Source organism: Nothobranchius furzeri, chromosome 7 (assembly GCF_043380555.1).
Source record: "Nothobranchius furzeri strain GRZ-AD chromosome 7, NfurGRZ-RIMD1, whole genome shotgun sequence".
Taxonomy (NCBI): Eukaryota; Metazoa; Chordata; class Actinopteri; order Cyprinodontiformes; family Nothobranchiidae; genus Nothobranchius; species Nothobranchius furzeri.
The window spans coordinates 62,777,437-62,797,436 of record NC_091747.1 but is presented as its reverse complement, the minus strand read 5'-3'; the positions used below and the strand labels follow the sequence as shown (position 1 = coordinate 62,797,436).

The 20,000-nt window shown below is 45.0% G+C and overlaps 2 protein-coding genes across 2 annotated transcripts; one reads left to right on the top strand and one right to left on the bottom strand.

The window, feature by feature from the left end:
* Nucleotides 1-3,115: 3,115 nt before the first annotated feature.
* On the top strand, nucleotides 3,116-9,554 carry msl2b (MSL complex subunit 2b). Its single transcript, XM_015955539.3, has 3 exons — nucleotides 3,116-4,541; nucleotides 6,548-7,881; nucleotides 8,072-9,554. The coding sequence occupies exons 1-3, from the start codon at nucleotides 4,400-4,402 to the stop codon at nucleotides 8,369-8,371; spliced, it is 1,776 nt and encodes a 591-aa protein (XP_015811025.3). The 5' UTR covers nucleotides 3,116-4,399; the 3' UTR covers nucleotides 8,372-9,554.
* A 924-nt stretch (nucleotides 9,555-10,478) lies between these two features.
* tnfsf10 (TNF superfamily member 10) lies at nucleotides 10,479-19,399 on the bottom strand. Its single transcript, XM_015955541.3, has 6 exons — nucleotides 19,162-19,399; nucleotides 18,505-18,630; nucleotides 15,187-15,232; nucleotides 14,389-14,505; nucleotides 13,997-14,232; nucleotides 10,479-12,176 (listed from the first exon to the last, which is right to left on the bottom strand). The coding sequence occupies exons 1-6, from the start codon at nucleotides 19,267-19,269 to the stop codon at nucleotides 11,967-11,969; spliced, it is 843 nt and encodes a 280-aa protein (XP_015811027.1). The 5' UTR covers nucleotides 19,270-19,399; the 3' UTR covers nucleotides 10,479-11,966.
* Between the last annotated feature and the right edge of the window lie 601 nt (nucleotides 19,400-20,000).

Here is a 20,000-nt window from a genome sequence, read left to right as displayed (position 1 = left end):
ACTTAGTTTAGGATATTTATTTATTTACTTGTTTGCATCTTTTAATCATTAGTAGTTCAGAACAATGCTGTTGTTTATGTTCTGCTCTCGCCAAATTAAAAATGCACCAGGTAAAAGGTCAGAAGGTCAGGGTTAGAAAGTTAACCTGTGTGCACGTTGCAGCTTTCTTACTTTGATCTAAAATGCTGTGTTCATTGTCAGCTTTTATATTCATTTCATTAATTTTTAAGGATTATTTCAGACTTTATTTAAAATATGAAAATAGCCCAGCCATCAGTGTAATTTAAGATAAATAATCATTTTCCCACGAAAGTCTAGAAACATTTTGTATTTATTTAAAACTGATTATTATATTTTCCAGGCTTCACTCACAGAAATCTGCTGATGAATGAATGAGTTTTACCTTCTGACGCTGAGAAGAGCATCACAGCAGTGAGGAGCAGTAGGAGGGTCCACGGTCCTGCAGAAAGAGCCGACATCTTCATGCGACGTCAAACTGGATCTGAAGCAGTTCACGGCGTTTGTGTTTGATGGAGGAAGCAGGAAGAGAGGCTCTTAAATACGAGCTGCCGTCAGAAAAGGGAAGCAGTCGTGTTCGGCAACGTTTGTGTAATGGAAACACGACACAAACACACTATAGTCAGAAGGTTTCCATTTATGTTCAAGTTTTAGCGTCTCAGACAAGGCTGAGTCACATTTAGCTTCCTGCCGTCAGTGACGCCCCCAAGGGGTGGCCATGGCCTAGAAAACTACTGGCCACTCCATGGCCCCCCCAGGGATGTCGCTTTCTTTTAATTATTCATATTCAATTGTGCACAAATCATAAATTCTTCCTTTAACCAAGTTAAAAATCAACTGAAAATATAATTAAATAAAAATGGCTATCGTCATTTTAAAACAATGTGTCTACATCACTGATGCTCATCATCATTTCCTAAGTACAAATCTCTACAGTTTTAGTGAAGATAAAAGTGTTTTAGAGTTCTTAACATGTTTAAATAACATTTAAAATCAAATGTTTGTATTTGTCAAAACTGAACTAAATGGGTTTAATGCATACGGTTTTCAATTATCAATGCACAGCTAAACAATCACCAAAAGGACTGATTTGGTCTTCCACCCCAAAAATGTTTCCTCTGGTCCATTTATTAACATTATTTAGTGCATTATTAAGCATTAATAAACTACTACATGCACACACACGCACACATGTCCAAGAAGGAGGGGAATCACCCAAACTTCATGTCCTGCTCAGAATAAAACTGAGACTAAAGCTCACAGAGCTATTTTTAGCTTCTGCTGTTTCTATAATAAACCGTACATCAGTCACGTCTGCATGAGACGTTCTGAATATCTCAAAACAGACATTACTCACCCAAATGGAACAAATGCATCTGGAATATTCGGCTTATGTGAGGGATTCTAGTCCGTGTCTTTTCCTTCATCATCCAAAGAAGGACATGGACTTGATGTCAGACTGATAGGTATTCACGTCTCGTCCAAGCAGCATTCCCGTAATATCTCATTTTGACCGAGTTTTATTTCCTTCAGACAAACTTTCATTCCTGACTAAAGATGGATTTGTGTTGGAGAGGAAAGTCAAAGAGAGTCAGCGAAAACAAAGAACAGATGAAGAAAGAGAGCGAGTCAGTGTGTTTGCATCATAGACTCTCTGAGTCTCTGGCAGAGGTGGAAAGTAACAAAGTACATTTACTCACGTTACTTTGAGTAGCTTTTTTGTATATTTATACTTTTTAAGTCGTTTTTAAAAGCTGTACTTTTACTTTTACTTGAGTACATTTTTAAAAGATTTGTAATTCGCTACATTTAAAATCATTTCCGTTACTGAGTAAAAATAAATTGTAGGCTTAATAAATTAAAAATATTACGTGTAGCAGCGTCGGAACAGAGAGACACCTGCATGAGCGCCGCCTCTAAACCGGGGGTGTACACTTTAGATAATGAGGACAAACAGCCATTTTTACATTTTTACCGCAGTTGTGCTCAGAAACATCAGTTCAGTCCCCGATGTTTACCTCCTCTCTCCCTCTCCTGTGGGTTGGAACCGCACCTTCGCGCACCGGTGTGATGTCATCAGAATTCTGCTCGGTTCGGTAGCCAGACTCGGTTCTGTGTTAGAAATGTGTTTCTCTGCCGCTCCACACGGAAACAGCAAAATAACGTTTAGCGCTCCGGATTATCAGCGCTATGCTCATAAATCAGAAGACCTGCAGGCCTCTGTGAGTTAAAACATCCTGATACTGTTCAGGTGTAAACATTGTGCTCCATCCCTGTGTTTGAACTCAGAAGATGTTTCTTGATGCCACAGATATGTGATGATTTAGCTTGTTTCTTTATTTTACTCCAGAATAAGAGATTAAATTATTACTAAAGCAGTTCAGTGTAGTTAAATTATTCTTGATGTACGTGTGTGTGTGTGTGTGTGTGTGGCCCGGAGGACAGGAGAACGTGCAGCTAAATAATTAAATAATTTGGTTCTGTACCTTTCTCTTCAGCACAGCCGACAAAGGTTTATGATGGGTCAGTCCTCCTGCATGCTCAGATCATTCCCTTCCCTTGCTTGAAAAATTGTTTCAAAATGAAAGTTGAACCCGCATCTTTTTTATCTGTGAATTCAATGCCGTTCAGCGAGTCTCAAATAAAAATTTGGGCATCTTACTGTAAAAAAATATACCATTAATGTAAAAAAGAAACTCTGAATAAACTATGTTCGTGTGCAGAATCAAACCCAGATCCTCTGCACGAAAGTCCAACATCATACTAAGCGAGCTAAAGCGCCAGTGACATCCTCTGCACCTGTAACATATCCTTAATATTAAGTGAAACAACGTTCAAAGAACAGTTTGGAGGAATATGCCTGAGCGTGAACGCACATGAAGCAGCCTGCTCGACCCGAGCATCACAGTAAAAATGCCAGGCTCATTCTACAGGACCAGGGCATTGCAGGAGAATGTATGAAGAAGACATTTATTATTTCTATGCATGTTTTGGCTGTCAAACTTCCATAATGCCCCTTTAAAGAGGAAATTTTAGTACTCTTTCCACCTCTGGTCTCTGGTGGTTTATTTTAAACTTGTTAACTTGATCATATTTTTTCAACACAGAACACCAAAACCCATATATGCATTTTTCTAAGTTTGTATTAGTATACATTCAGGTTCAAAACAAATTAAACTTTATCTTAGAACTTTTTTTTAATAGTTTCATTTAATTCCATGTTAAGGATAACTCCCGTTTGACATCTTCCCTGTAAATACACGTTTTGATATATCTCGCATTACTATTCTCGCGAGATTTGAAAAGCAGCGCCCTCTCGTGCGCGTGAGAGGAACAGCCGGAGGTCTGAGGTTTACATCGCGGCTAATGATAGCAACGAATACAAACAGAGAAATTACTCGAATATTCGTCTTCACCGACTCTCTGGAGTTCCTGATAAATCTGCGTGAGGACTTAATTTCTTCTGTTTTCCGCCACATCGCCACCGGGACCGATTCTGTGAATTGGGAAGCGGCCTGCTTTCCTAGCCGGCTTCCCGCTGCAGCTCAGGCGGCCATTGCTGCCAGGAAAGTCCGCTGCTTACGCTTGGTTTAGTTTAGTCGCACCGACAAGACCAGCGGAGCTTCGGAGCATTTCTCTTGTTGTTTTTGAAACAGCATCCGCTTCTCTTCCAACTCCCTCGCATGTTTTCCTCCAGTAGCTGTCGGGTTTTCCCACTTTAAAGTAGCCTCTGAAGCCGGGCGGCCTGGTTTGTTTTTGAGCCCAACAACAACAGAAACAAACCGAGCCTTCATGCTGGGGCTGCTCTGAAACCGGAGCCGCCCCGGAGGGGGACCCTGCGATACCAGCACTGAACCGGAGTCACCATGCCCGGGGATTCTGGGTTTGCCTCCGCTAACCGGAGCTCTTCATCACCAAAGTCCCCGTGTGCATTCATCTGGAGCTGCTGCGCGTTAAACGGGAGAAAGCAGCGTTAAAAGGCGGAGGAAGAGGCCCCACGCCGGGCTTTGTGTCTTCATATTTCATGTGTTATGGAAACGAACCGAGCTGAAGGGGATAACCCGACATTTATATGCATGAACGAGCCTCCGGTGAAGAGGAGCCAGTGAACAGACCGGGACTCCAGGTTTGAGTATGGATTGGATCTGACCGGGAATGTGGAACCGGGATTTCTCTCCACTCAGACTTTTATTATACATGTGGGGTTTACTAGCGGGAATCTGAGGAGATTACATCCATCTATGATCTCTCCAAAGCCCCCGGACGCTGACAGATTTCACCTCACAGGAGAAGCGGGAGGTTTATCTCTGCTTTGACTTGACTTTCGTGCTTTAAAAGACACCTCGAACCGGACCGGAGGCCCGGGCCAGCCAGCCGAGAGATGAACCCGGTGAATGCGACCTCTCTTTACGTGTCCGTGAGCCGCTCGGTGCTGCAGTGCGACCCCCGAGATCCCCGGGACCTGGCGGAGCTCTGCAAGCTGCTACCGTTCTTCCGGCAGTCGCTGTCCTGCTTGGTCTGCGGTGAGTTATAACAGTGTTATTACGGCTTGTGTGTGTGTGTGTGTGTGTGTGTGTGTGTGTGTGTGTGTGTGTGTGTGTGTGTGTGTGTGTGTGTGTGGTGGTGGGGGGGGGGGGAATGGGGGCGAGCCTTTAAATTGTGTTGCATTTAAGGTTCTGTCGGAAATACTAGCATCAACAGGAAGTTTGGAAATGAATCACAGAATAAAAGTTTGTTTTGATTCAAAATAAACAACAGGCTAATGTTTGATGATCACTGATGAAATTGTTATGACAATTAAAACAAATGAGTGTCTGACAGGATAAAACGTAACAACGATGGTGAGATAAATGTGTTTTTTAAATGCGAACGTCAAGTAAATATCTGACATTTGATGAGTCTGTTATGAAAAATGTGTTTATAATATAAAAACATCATATACGGTAGATTTAAATATAGCCACTTCTATGATGAGGAGAAAGCTGAGGCTGCTGAGACCAGCTGCTGTCATGCGTTTTCGCTGTGAAGCTGCATATTCCGAGGAGCAGTGAACGCACCACCACGTACAGCTACACCCATCGTTGACACACCCCCCGTGCGTGTGGCGTTGGCTGCGTCTGCTGCTGTTTATGTCGGATAACTGGCTCTTCTGCCTCACAGTCACCAAATAAAAGGTGTAACTAAAGCTTGATTCATGTGGTTTTATACACACATCACAGCTGATGCCTTTATATTTAATTTGTGTGAATCTGAGATGAAGTAAGGTGTTGTGTTGCTTTAAATGAGGCAGATTTTCTGACTTGAAGCCACAGATCCACATATTTAGCTGACTTTTATTTTATTATTGCTCCTTAAACTGCTTCTGACAATAATCATTGCACAGATACCTGTCTGCTTTACAAACGATGTGTAAGACTAAGAGTCCTGCTGTTGGTGGGTTATAGCCTCGGTGATGGTGCTGCTCTTCGAACGCGCTCAGCTGAGTGTGTGGGCTCGGTTGTTTCTCATGAATGGATCTTCATCCTTTTCTCTGTCTGCAGCTGCGCTCTTTAAGAGCTCGTGTTACTAAGGAAGCTCCTCTCAAAGAGCTACTGTGCTCTTGGAGGGGCTGCCAAGCACCACTCAGGTTTACAGTTGGCTCCTTCAAAATTCAAAAAATACTTTATTAATCCCAGAGGGAAACTGATTCCTGTAGTAGCTCAGAATAATAATAATAATCAAGTCATCACAGAGTTGTTGTATATTACAATGGCTGTTGGCAGGAAGGATCTCCAGTAGCGGTCAGTGTTGCAGCCAAACTGAAGAAGCCTCTGACTGAAGACACTCTTCCGTTGTCGGACAGTCTTGTGAAGAGAATGCTCAGGGTTGTCCATCATTTTCTTGATTCTCTGGAGAATCCTTCTTTGCATTATCTCCTCCAGCGGTTCCGAAACTGCCGAAACTCTGGCTGAGTCCTTGAAAGGGCTTGGAGTTCCTCCATCTTGTTGGCCAGTGATCTCACATTGCCCATTATGATCGATGGAAGAGATGATTTGAATTTCCTCTTTCTCTGTCTCCGTCCCGCTCTGCACCCACGCTTTTTACGTTTTAGCTCATTTGGGATTTGTGGCTTCAGTTGAGGTATTATTTCAGCCTTTCCAATGTTAATCAGCTGCTCCCGATGTTAAACCAGCTTGTTGCCATGGTTACGCATCATAACAAATGTTCAAAAAAGTGAAAAAAGCTAAAAAAAATAGCAGTAAAAATCCTCCAAGCTTCACAGCACCAGAAACCGAAAAGAAAAGTGTCCAAAAAATACAGTTTTTCTTGAGAAACTAGAAGAAAAAAGTTCAAGAAAAGGCAAAACTTACATATAGTCAACAGAGCTACTCCAACATGCAGCCACCCAGAGCAGCGCAGTTCCGGGAAAAAAGGAACAGGAAGCTGTCAAACCCGGCTAACGTGATAAAAATAAATGGTTGTAATCTCAGATTTAATCTTCGGTGTGATTACCTGTGCTGATGATGGTTTATTTGTTTGTTTGGATCAGGTGACTTGCTGCAGGACCCCATCGCTCCCACCAACTCCTCGTGTCAGCACTACGTGTGTCGGGGCTGTAAGGGTCAGAGGATGCAGCTGAAGCCGTCCTGCAGCTGGTGTAAGGACTACACCCGCTTCCAGGAGAACAAGCAGCTCTCGTTGCTCGTCCACTGTTACAGGAAGCTCTGTCTCTACATCACCCAGTCGCCGCTCGCACCGCACATAGCCAGTGCTGCCGGCGACTCGCCGGACCTCCAGGCTATCCTCAGCGAGGGACTAACTTTAGCCGAGAGCGAACCGGAACCGGAGGACGTGTTGGATCCGGTGACGTTGCCCCATACCGTGTCCACCTTGGAGGTGGTTCAGTCTGATGGTGCTCCGCCCATCAGGGACATCAAGCGTGAGCAGTGGAGCCCCGTAACGGCTAATGGGCTCCATGATTGTAACGGGCTAGTGAGTTCGGACTCGCTTCAGCCCGTCACCGTGGAAACCGGTGAAGGTGCCGTAAAGCAGGAGAGCTTCACAGAAGAGCTGCCCGTGTGCATGAGTGTCACAGGCAGCGGGGGGGCGGGGCTTTGTGACATCAGCACTTTTGGGGATGACCTCAAACATGGTGGGGGGCCTTTATTGTTGAGTGTGGAGGAGGTGCTCCGGACCTTAGAGACGGACACGGACCCCGACACCTCGCCCGAGCCCACCCCCCTGCCCGACTACCACCCATCTGGACCTCAGTCGAATCTCAATGGCCGCCACCACCTCCTTGACCCCCCTCGTCTCCTCCAGCCTCACTCGCAGCTTCCCCCTCAGTCCCCTATAGTAACCCCTCGTGTCCCCCTGCGGTCCCACCGGAAGCGCTCGCGCTCAGAAAGCGACAGCGAGAAGGTGCAGCCCCTCCCCATCTCCAGCATTCTTCAAGAGCCCGCCGTCAGTGCCATCAGCACCCACCACCATCCCAACCCTGCCACCGCCACCAAACACGAGCATAGGTTCTCAGCGGTTACGCCGCACCCCCACCTCGCTCCTGTACCCAACGGCGGCCCCCCCAAGGCGGGCAAGACCATGCTGGTCTCTAGCAAGACTCTGAAGAAGACCATGGAGCACCACGGAGCCAACAAGAAACCTTATACAAAGGCTAGGCAAGGGGCCCCCAAGCCCCGCACACAGCCCAGAGACCGAGTACCCCCCCACCCCCACGCTCACCCCCTCACACACCCACCCAGCCCCTCAAAGCCGCTGTATAAGAAACCTGTGGAGAAGAAGGGCTGCAAGTGCGGCCGAGCCACCCAGAACCCTTCGGTGTTGACCTGCAGGGGGCAGCGCTGCCCCTGCTACTCCAACCGCAAGGTGAGAGACACAAGCCATAGCTTACCGTGTTAGCATACAGTGTTAGCTTACCACGCTATCTTAGCCATTAGCATAATGTAGTCTGTGAGCAGCTAAACTAGCTAACCCTGCTTTAGCCTTTAATCGTCTGACTAATGAGATGTTCTCCAGCTGCAGCCCGGCTCTCACCGGTTCTGGTTGTTGTTTCCAGGCGTGTCTGGACTGTATCTGCCGCGGCTGCCAGAACTCCTACATGGCCAACGGAGAGAAGAAGCTGGAGGCCTTCGCTGTGCCAGAGAAGGCTCTAGAACAAACCCGACTCACGTTGGGCATCAACCTCACAAGTATCACCACTGCCGCCCTCCGAAGCCCAGCCAGCAGCTCACCAGGCAGCACCCTCCTCAACGTCACCACGGCAACGGGTGCCCCCGTCTCAGCCGCCTTCCTGTCCGGCACCGGACACGACAACCGAGCATTCGAAGACTCGCTGGAGATGCGGTTTGACTGCTGAAGTTTGGGTCCTCCTCCGGTCGGTCGTCATGCACATTCCCCGCCCGCCGGGCGCCATCGTCTGGCTGACCTGCAGAGGCGAAGCCAGAACAAGGCAGCTACAGCGACGGGCGGTGCTGAGGGTCACCCTCCGTCCATCGCCCTATACTGCGCCGTGCTTGTGGAGAGGAGTGTGTAGCGTTACTGTACGTGCAGAGATTTCATTTCAGCAGGAATAGTTTCCTTTTGTCGACTTTTTCTGGGTAAAAATCAGTAGAGTGTGTGTGTGTGTGTGTGTGTGTGCGTGTGTGTGTGTGTGAGAATACGGCTGAGGTGTAGAGACAGGTATGGAGACATCCCATCATCATTGGAGACTGGTGTCATTTATAAAGGACGTTTTTGTACACGGACTCCTCGGTTACCTTTTATCTCATACTTTATAAGTTCCATTGAAACCAGTGGAACCAGTTCAGGAGCAAATCTGCATTCAACCAGAATATTTCCACACCGATAGTCTAGATTACGCCGCTTAAGCACCAGAAACGAAGCATTATTGAAACTTTCTACTCGTACAGGATGTGAATTTTAACACCAGCAGCAGAGGTCTAATCATGCCCGTTGAAGGTTTTACTATGTGAGCCACTGAAACTACTTATTACTCTGAGATGTTGTATACTTACAGGAAACGTGTATTTAACCAGTAAAATTGTGAATCTGAAGTCAGCGACCGGCCGGTGAAATCTCCTCTCCCCGGTTTGCTGTTTTAAACGTCGTCTTTTTGCGTGTTTGTGTCCATGAAGCACTTTCTCACTCCTCCACCCTCTGTGTGTTTATGGCTCTGGTTGACTGCAGACGCTGTTTCTGGTCACGTTTTGTTTGTGGAAGCTGCTAAAAACCACTAAAGACTCCAGAGAGGGAGGCGCTCCTGCTGTCCTCGTCTTCGGTTCTGTTTTTATTAACATTTGGAGGTTTTATCAGACATCTTCTAACACGACCCCCACCCCACCCCCACCCTCCTGTTCGGCGTGGTTCTCGCCCGCAGGCTCGATTCGGACTGGTCCTGTCTCTGCTCACTTCCTGTCATGTTTTTAGTGTTTGTTTCTAGAGTCTCCACACAGTTTGTTTTTGTTTCCCTCTGGGCATTTAAATATCTGTAATATAACTGTAACATATTTCCACAAAAAGAAAGAAATGAGATCCTAAAACTGCTGTTTGTGTTCTTCTTCAGGGTTGTAATCTACCGAATTACCGCTAGAGGGCACAGAGAGGCAACGATGGCAGTAACAAAAAGCTCCAGCAGGGGGCAGAGTCCTCCCTAAAATATTTATGAAGACGCTCTGAGCTGAATAATACAGCATTTTATTACCCTTAAATATTTAATCTAAACTCATTCTCCCTCGTCATAACGAGGTTTTGTACTTTTAAATAAATAATACCATTTCCTTATTTCTAAGAGAACCAATCAGGAGGGAGCTTGGTTTCTGTTTCCCTTTCTAAAAGTTACTTCTTCATGTCTAAATGGAAACGAGGTCTTCAGATTATAGAAAGCACCTGGGGATGTTTTGTAACCTTGTTATAGTACTTGCACTAGAGGTTAGGGATAAAATAATATTTGTCAATTCCAATTCCCATCATTCCTTGCAGGAATGCACAGCTCCTGCCACCGCCAGTTTTAAAAGGTTGGAATTTCAGCAGCTTTGGTCAGATCCTGAACATGTCATCATGCATCAGTTTTAGCTGAAAGCCAGTTAAAAACCTTCAAACTTTAAAATGTCGCTGAACAAAACATAAAAGCACCATATTGTACTAAATTATTTTTTAACCCTTTAACTGTCACCAAAGGAATTTGTATTAATATTCATGGCAATAAAGTTTGTGATATAATTTAAAAATAATGAAATATAAAATGACCTTTTGTTTAAAAACATTGATTTCTGTAGGTTTCAACAGGATGCAGAGATTAAAATATTCCCATAAAACGACTTGAAGTGAAAATATGAGATTTATTTTATCTCCGCACCTCTAAGCTAACTCGGAGACCCACAGCAGGGCCCTGTCCCAACCTTTGAGAGCCACTGAATTAAAGACCAGATTCCCATTTTCACGACTTTAGGAATCAAAACAGCAAATTTCCTTTAAACAGAGTTTTTATTTCACATATTTACAGAAGTATTTACATTCACATTCCGGTGTTTTCTGCCAGGCAAACACGCGCTTTAGTGTTTGTTTGTTAGACTTTAACATGTTTGCTCCCAGGAGCTTTGAGTCGTTTTTACGAATTAAAAAAAACAGCAGTTTTATTGATAAAAAGATGCATTTAAGTGCTACAGTTAATGCTGCATTCAGGTCACATGGGAAAAACCAGAGATGTCAGGTTCAGTTCAGAGCTCAGAATGTCTTCAGTGTGAGACTTTAGAGTTTTATGGTAACGACGGGTGCAGATGTTTTTGCGTTTCTGCAGCTACTCCACCCGTCTGGGAGGGATGATGGAAGAGACGCAGCTCCGCACGCGGGAGAGGCTGTAGAGCTGCACCCAACTAGAAGTTTCAGTTAGAAGTTGATGCAGCAGGTGGATGGAGGAGGTGGCAGTGCTTCCACCCCGATGTTGGTCATGTGACTAGAAAACATTTCAGCTTATAAAAATTCAAATACACAAAGTACAGCACAACATGAACATCTTATAACAGTTTTAAACCAAAGATCTGCACGTCAAAGATCGTGCCACCTCTTCATTTGGGAACTGCAGTTGCTTGTGTTTTCCACCAGAGGGCAGAAATGTGGACTTCAGCTACCTGTAACTTCACAACGACCCCTGGTGGTCAACTGCTGCTATTACGCGCACCAGTTAAATGTACGGAAGCCCATTTCTGACACTTAAAAAATAAAGACGCGTCACGATTTGTAACTCGAGGTTAATTGGATGGTTAGAGTTTTGAAGTCATTACTGGGAGACACAAAGTCATAACTATGAGTTAAATTTTAGAACTATGTCAGAATTTTGATTTTCAGGTCAGAAAAAAGCTCAATAATACAAATTTAAAAGTCATAATCACAAATTTAAACTGTAATGATGAAATATGCCATTTTTAGGGTTTTCAAAGTTTAAATATGACACACTAGGATGTTTAATGTTAAAATTCCAGAAGGTCATAAAAGTAAAATTAAACAGTCTTGTTTTACGTCATAATTCTGACATCATATTCATCATTTTCCAAACTCATTGTTATGATAAAAGGTCATAAATGACTGGAAAGTCCCAAAATTCAGAATTTTAAAGTCATCATTATATTATAATTATATATGGCAGAAAGGAGCTTCCATACAGACATACGACTGATTATTAAATCAACCATTAAGGGATGAATTTGGAGGGAGCTAACATTCCTGTTAAGGTCACTTTGGAAAACTTTGTTTGAATATTTTTTTATGTTGAGTTCATTTTTGCAGCTTGATGTCTGGATCGAGTCCAGTCTCGTTTTAAAATCCAGATATCTGATGAGTTTGGCCCACGACTGTCCTGGAACCGGCGATGTGGTCTTCTTTGCCTTTTGCTCCTAAACAGGACGACGAAACTTCCCAGGAAGCATCTGGACGCCGCAGCAGTTTGAAGTTCTCCTCTAGCTGATGAGGAACGCTCCGAAGAAGCTGCTCTTCTCGTCCATGTCCACGGCCGAGGCGTTGGTCACCGTCACAAACAGCCGGTCGCCGGTGGTGAGCGGGAACAGCCCCCCCTGGTGGGCGGAGTGAAGGGAGAAATCTGAGCCCCGGGACCAGCAGGAGGTCCGGCTGGTCTTCATCAGCAGGATGGGAACCGGGTAGGAGCTCACCTGCAAGCAGGAACGAGGACAGCCTGTTAATTCAATTCAATTCAATTCAAGTTTATTTATAAAGCGCCAAATCACGACAAGAGTCGTCTCAAGGCACTTCACATTATAAACATTCCAATCCAGGTCAGTTCATTAAGCCAATCAGAAATAATGTTTCCTATATAAGGAAGCTAGCAAATTGCATCAAGTCACTGACTAGTGTCGGTGACTATACAGCAATCCTCATACTAAGCAAGCAAAAAGCGACAGTGGAGAGGAAAACTCCCTTTTAACAGGAAGAAACCTCCAGAGAATCCTGGCTCAGTATAAGCAGCCATCCTCCACGACTCACTCTTAGAATTCAGAGCCGATTCTGGATCAGAACAACAGGAATAAGGAAGCAGATTCACTTTGCTTTCCGTACATTCTGACAGATTAATAGGTTTTCTAATCCACGTTTCCTCCTGGACACCACCAGCTGTCAGACTGTTCGACGGATCCTAAAACCCACAAACGTTTGTTTCTAATAAACAGAGACGTCGACGTGAATCCTTTCCTTCCTCCGCCTCGGGGACGCAGACCCTCGGGACACAACGTGTGTCTCGGTTCAGACGCTGCCAGCTCAAGAAGGCAAACAACAAATAAAAGCCAGAACCCGGGTCAGGTTCTGGATAACGAGAGAAGAGATTAGGCACGAAGTTCATTACCCGGGGATCGTTTTCACCTTCAGTCACAGGAAAGAAATGGATTAAAGCCGCCTTAGAGGCTTTTATTGTGAAAGATTTAAGACTTTGGCAGCTTTTTGTGAAAACTCAAATCAGATTTTACGACTTTTCGTCCTTCAAAGAATTCACATCAACTTTTATTCTCAGACCAAATTTTATAACCAGTCCTTTGGAAACTTTATCATTACCAAATGCTTCGTTTGGTTTCCCGGGTCAGTAACGAGGTCCGGCTGTGACGCGGAGCAGCACATGTTCATCGCCTGACTTCTCACATTAACTATGAGACCCGACAGGTCGCAGAATGAAGACGCCGCACTTCAACACCCAATGGTGTGAACCCGTCTGCATCCAGATGGGCTGGATTTGCTCCTACAGGGAGGTCGGATTAAGTCCCGAAAACCTCCAACATCAGAACTCCTCACAGCGGAGTCAATAAAAACAGCGGGAACCTGCAGCTTAGAGGAAGAAGAGGGATTTAAAGAGCAAGTCACCCCAAATCAACTTTTTTTCCCTTGATAAACTATATAAATGTGTGTCTAATCGTGCTGCAGACACGTGTCGTCAATAGTTTTGCACTTTAGTGCATTTTAGTTAAAATTTAAATTTTCTGCCTAAAACTGTCAGTGTTGTACGTTGTCAGGTAAAAACTCTGCACTGTATTTTAATTTAAATCTGCCATCGCTATTGGCTAAGAGGTACCCTAGAACGTTAGCTGGTACCATATGATGTCACAATGTCGTTGTGAGCCTGTGTGTGTGTATTTGTTAGTGGCTCCGCCCCCTCGGTCTGCTAGGCGACAGCATTTTTTGCATTTTTCAAACAGGAAGTGGGAGTGGAGTAATACTCTGGTAGGGGGTGACTTGCTCTTTAAATAATAGAGCATATTTAACAGCTGACGTGTCCCAAAGACTCAAGCATCGACTTTATGACATCAAAGCTTAAAGAAAACCTCGAAGTGTTGCTGGTTACATCAACAGAAATGTTAAAGCTGCTGCTAACGTCTCATCAGGGCCACCGTGGTAACCAAACCAGGTTTGGTGGTTTTTTTACGTCTCACACACACACTTGAGAGCTACAGGGAGTAAAACTAAAACCAGGTGTGAAAGCGCGCCGCACCTTTTTATAGACGTACTGCAGGAGGGGTTTCCCCCGGTCCCCCACCTCCTCGCCGTCCTCCTCCAGGGAGTGGGTGTGTCTGAAGTAGGTCTGGGCGTAGACGTAGTAGAGGCCGGGCTGCGACACCACCAGCTCGCCGTCCACCAGCTGGACGTCCTGGAGGAACGCCAGACCCTTACGCCCCTCCCACCATGAGATCTTCTGTCCCTGAACCCGCCGTCCCGCTGAGACTGGGCCTGGAGTCAAACACCAGCAGTGAGCCAAAACTCTTCTGAAGGTATCAGCTGATTATTGGTAATAAAACAGTTGTTCTGATCGCTGCGAAGCAGAATCAAACATTAAACACAGCAGATGTGAGTCGCTTCGATTTGATCAGTTCAAGCTCCGCCCACCTCCTTCATCGTGCTCCAGTTTGGGCGCGAAGCTCCCCGTGACATGAGCAGCCACTTTGGGGCGAGGCGAAGCCCTGTCGTCCATCACCAGTGAGGGCAGAACTCGAGATACTTCATCTGGCAGGAGGTGGAAGACAAACATACGATCAGACCCAACGTCAATAATACGACCGAGTCAAAACGCAGATCAGCGTTTGATTCCTCTGTGATCTTCTATTTGACCTTATGGGTCTGGCGGTTCTGGAGGAGCTCTGCTCTATTCTTCTGCAGCTGATTTAGGTTGGACCACTACAGAACCCAGATGGATCCTTGTCCTGGTTCATGACTCGCCTTCAGCACCAGGATGGTCCTCTTTTCACTCAGCGCCCCTTTAGTGTGTCCAGAGGAGCAGATGATGTCCTCTGGCTGCAGAACCAAACCATCAACCCTCCACCACTGTGCTGACAGGTGGGACCAGACATGCTGCTGTGCATTATGGGTAAAAATCTCCACACTCATTCAGGTTTCTCCCCTGTAACCCTTCCAAACGTTCTCAGTCTTCTTCCAGCTATCCTGCCGTGACCTTTGACCTGCTAACTCAGACCTGTAGACTGAGACGGAGCTTTTTAGGGGTTTTGACCTTTCACCTCAGAGGTGAAATAGCTGGGATGACCACTCCTGATAAAGTGTAAATAGTCTGACCTTTGACCTCTCCTAGACTGACAGGTTTCTCTACGGTTATTGATGACGTCATTCGTCTTTGCGCTAACACGCGCCTGCATGCTCCAGAGCCGCTCAGACCAGGCTGGGGCTTCTCACCTTTCACGGCGGTGGAGATCAGCCTCTGGTACCGCTGAGACACGGACTGCAGGGAGAACAGATGAAAACGATTAGTCAGCATCACAAAAACGCCTGTTGGCTTTTTGTTTTGTGCATCGACGAACGTTCCTCTGATGTTTCTGTGGCTCAGACAAAACACGACGCTAACTCGTAGCTAACAACTGCAACAGAGTTTCAGTTTCTAACTTTATCTGCAGAAGAGGGAACGTCTGGTTCCACGCAGTCGTGAAAAACGGGTTGTTTGACTTTGACCCTGAAAATCTGCTGAGCAGCACCGGGAAGTTTCCTCTGCTGAATAACAAGAAGCTTCGTGTTCAGGCGGGCACCAGATTCCTTCCTGTAAATCGATACGCCTTTGCTTCCTCGTGTCTTACGTTCCTTTACTCTGTTAATCTGCAGCGACGGACAAACTGATGAAAACCAGTTTCTGTTTTCAAAGGCAGCTCGGAGTTCTTCCTTTTCTTCCTTCATGTAGGAATGTAGGAAAACCAGGAGAGAAGACTTACTTTAGGAGTTTATTTCATAACCTGACACGACTCGGATGACGGATAACTTCAGGAGACGAGCTTCGTCCGTCTCCGGCAGACGTTTCAGACAAAAATGTCTTTTTGAGAGCTCAAGAATTTAAAATGAAAACTTCTCCCTAAAAAAACCTGCAGCTTGTTTTCTGGGTTTTATCCTGATTCCCATCATAGTTTTTAAATATTTCAGTGCAGAGAAGACAGGCAGGACTATGCTCAGGAGTGACTGTTCGACACCTCTGAGGGACATTCTGTCCAAGAAGGAATCCAACTTCTCAGATCAGGACATTTTTTCTACACATTCATTTAAATCAAAACGAAATCCAGACTCTTCATTTTAAAACGCGTTTCAGTGTTTTTGTCATAATTTATCGATTTTCTGCAGCCAAGCAATTTATTTATTTATTTATTTATTTAATGTTAACATAAAAAACTGAAACTAGACTTGATTTTAAAAAAATTATCTAATGAATTAAAGGCTTTGTAATTAATTAATTAATCTCGATCAATCACATTTTAATCATTCAAGACTGTTTGCACCCAAGATTTTTTTAAATCAATAATAATGTTGTTCAGGCACAGATGACTCACCCATACTTTAATGAGTATATCTCTGTAACCACAAAGTAGAAGCTCATTCTAAAGGTAACCATTGTGTGATTTGTTGTGATGAGTAAATATTAGTATCTGTGTAACTGATGAAGTGTGAATGGACATGGAACACTGTAAATGTATTGTAGTGAACTGAACACCAGGTGGCAGCAGAGCACAGTTTTTTTTAATATGTAGAGGTGTAGCGTAGAGTTCAGGGGAAGTTCTGCTGGGGATTACCAGATGAATGCTGTGTATGCTGGTTCCTCCTGCTCTAATAAAGTTCACATGGATAAAGTTACTGGCTGCTTGCTTTCTACCAACTTGATAACAGTAAAAAGTTTGTTTTGTCTACTTTCTTTTCTTCGTGAAGAACGATTAGTTTTAGTTTTGTTGGAACGAGTTAAAAATGTTTCCACGGTCTTGTAGCCCAGGCGCTGCCGTCTGAGGTGCAGCTCGATGATATTTATTGAAATATACGGCACACATTGTGATTTAACGCACTTTTTTCTAAGTAACTAATCATAATTAATGCCTTTAACCCCCCCCCCCCACACACACACACACGCACACACACACACACACCCCACCCCAAGTTAAAAATATAATTTTATTTTGTATTTTTCTGCATTTGCTTCACAGAGTTTTGCATTAATTCCATAATTGAGATTATTTTTCATAATCCCATTCCCTTTATTTCTAATAGTACCAACATTATTATTATTATTATTCGGCATTTGGACCCGATCGGTGAGTTAAAATGTTTTAAAAACAAGAAAAACCATCAATTCAATAATTAAAATGAATTTTTCAAAAATGAACATTTCAAACATGCAGAAAAACAAACGAATGTGAATATTTTGGATAAAGGATTCAGAAGAAATGAAATAAACGAGCTGCTTCATTGGAAATAAAACCCGTGAGAATAAAGATATTTAATCCTATTTTCTGCATCTTTCTAGTTTTTAATCCGGCGTGAAGCATCTTGAGCTCCTTTAGGGATTCGTTTGTCAGATTGATTCATGAATCTGATTCTTTTTTGGGACGAACATGTTTTACTGAAACTCCCCAGCGCTTGGGCTCAAACGGAGCTGCGTTTAGGTGGTTTTGTCAGAACCAGCTCTGCCAGCTGAATCCGTCCAGGAAGCCCAGAACCATCCTGTGTCTGGGTTCCAGAGCGGCGCAGGTAAGTACAGGTAAGCACATTCCTGAGCTGATTAGACCAGGAAGGATCACATCTCCCGCCATGAAGGAGCTCATTGTCTCTGACAGATTTGGATCGTTGCATGTTTCCTTTTCCTGCTGATCTTCATGTAAACTCATGATAGGAATGAAGCCACTGTGGCCGTCTCTGGAGAAAGAACGCATCATCAAGTTTAAAAGTTCCTCTGGGCTCCATCTTTGGTTTCTACAACACAACAAGCTCCCATCGTACCAACAGTCTGAAGGCCAAACACGCCACCGGGCCGTTTCCTGGTGCAGCCCCTACTAGTAATGGTTAGTAATGGTTAGGTTAGGGTTATAGTAAACAGGAATCAACACAAGTCAAGTCCCCACAGTGATAGAATATTAACTTGTGTTTAAAAATTGAAAGTCTTCATGTATTCATCAATCTCTGAATGAATGCTTCTCCTGCTGCACCTTCTGCGCTGCACCTGCTCACCCTTTAACATATTTATCTGACTTTTAAGTCTAAAATTAACTTGTGTGTTTTAATAATGCCGTTGCTTTTAATCTTCGTGCCGTTCTTGCACCTGGAAAGCAGGTCGAGTTGTTTCATGGTTTAAACAAAGCTGCCTGCCTAAAATATCCACGACTCATCAGATTTAGATGAAAATCCCAGAAAGTAATTTTTGGATTTTTCTACAACTTCTGGGATCAGTCCAGGACGGCAGTCAGAGCACGTTGACAAAGAGCTAAAACGCAGTCAGTTTTATGGATATGGAGCTAAAATCAGAATATTAGCTGAGTCAGCATTAAGCGGAATATTGAGATTGTTCAGTTTTACTTTGCAGAAACTCTTAAATTGGAATTTCAACTCAGAAACGTCCACCCATCTGCCCCGACTTCATAATCCAAGAAGGAAAACTCATAAATGGGAAAACTTAGAAGGTTTGACCATAACCCCGTCATTTCTCCACTAAAACGAGCCTGCACGTCTCTGGCGTGTTTGAGGGTGTGGTACCTTCTCGATGAGCAGGTGAAGCTGCTGAGTGACCTGCCAACACGGATCTCCTCTCACAGCTGGGATGCTGTGCAGGTCCGAGCCGGTCAGACAGGAAACGCTGCTGCGAGCAAAGGTCTCCTTCATCTGTGGAGAAGCAGACATTCAGGGTCAAACTGGGAGTCCTGGAGTGGGGCTGAAGTTGGACTTTATGATCTGAGCCTGAGTCAGCACCCTCTCCTGGCCTCCGTTTGGGTTGTATTTCCACACATGTCATCAGGGTTGATGACTGATTGTGCAAACAGCTCAGGAGTTGGACTGGACTGAGTCCAGGTGAGAACAGAACGCACGCTCACGCGCAACAACCTGGGGTCATCAGAAAACATGGCTGCAGCGGATCACCTCCTCACTCTCCTCCACTTTTGTTTTTGTGCACAAACAAGAAGTAAAGGTGCAAAGTGTGCCGATTTTAAAGGGGAAGTGCGCGCGTGCGGGAGCGCAGCAGCCAAACTGGATCACGCAGAGCGAAACCAGCGCGTTTCTCTCACATTTAGTCTAAAAGTGTGCAGCTTACAGGTTTGAGGCTGCGCTAATTTATTTCCTATTTCTCTACATTTATGCGCATCTTACGCGCGGTGCGCAAAGCCTGCGCCGCGCTTATCCGTGCCGTTTCCTTACCGAGTTGAGAGCCGTGGTGAAGTGTATCACGGTGATGGTGACGACCACCGTCTGCAGCAGAACCGCCACCAGCAGCAGGACCCCGAGCTTCGGACCGGAGCCCGTCATAACGACAGACCGCCGTCCGGTACCCGAGCAGCGCCGCCGCGTCCCGCTCCAGACTTCCAGAGCCAGAACAATGGCAGAGAGCTGCCTTCTTCACGTTACACTCCCCGTTCCTCCTGCACCCAGGAGGAGGAGGAGGAGGAGGAGGAGGCGGGTCTGGAGAACAAGAACTTTCCTCTTTGATTAACTCCTGCATGGAGACGTCATTCTCTCATTCCTGCGCTGGAAAACACAGATAACCGTTCTTCATGAGGCTCAGATCTTCTGCAGATCTGGTGAGCAGAAAACACCTCAGACACAACCAAGAGGAACCTTTTCTTCACGATTCAGAATTAAAACCAGAGATCTGGGTCAGGGCACTTCCTGGTTTCAGTCACATCAGAGATTATTTAGAGATAATTAAATATAATCCCATCAAAATACTAAAGCAGAACACACGATTTTAGTTTTGAATCAAATCTGGTTAAATTATAGACACAGCCTTTGTTACCCATCATATGACACACCAATGATCTGGGGTTCCCCAAGGCTCAGCTTTGGGCCCCAGTTAATTTTACTGATACACCCCTTCGATCATCTGTTTCAGAAAACAATGGCGCCACTTTTCCGCAAAACAGGAGGCGGCATCAGGGATTCTTTGGTCGTAAGTGGTGCTCCCAGATCTCTGCATCGCTCCAGTTAGCCATCTCAGCTGATTCTGTTTACAAACATGACATTGCCCTCTGTTGCACAAG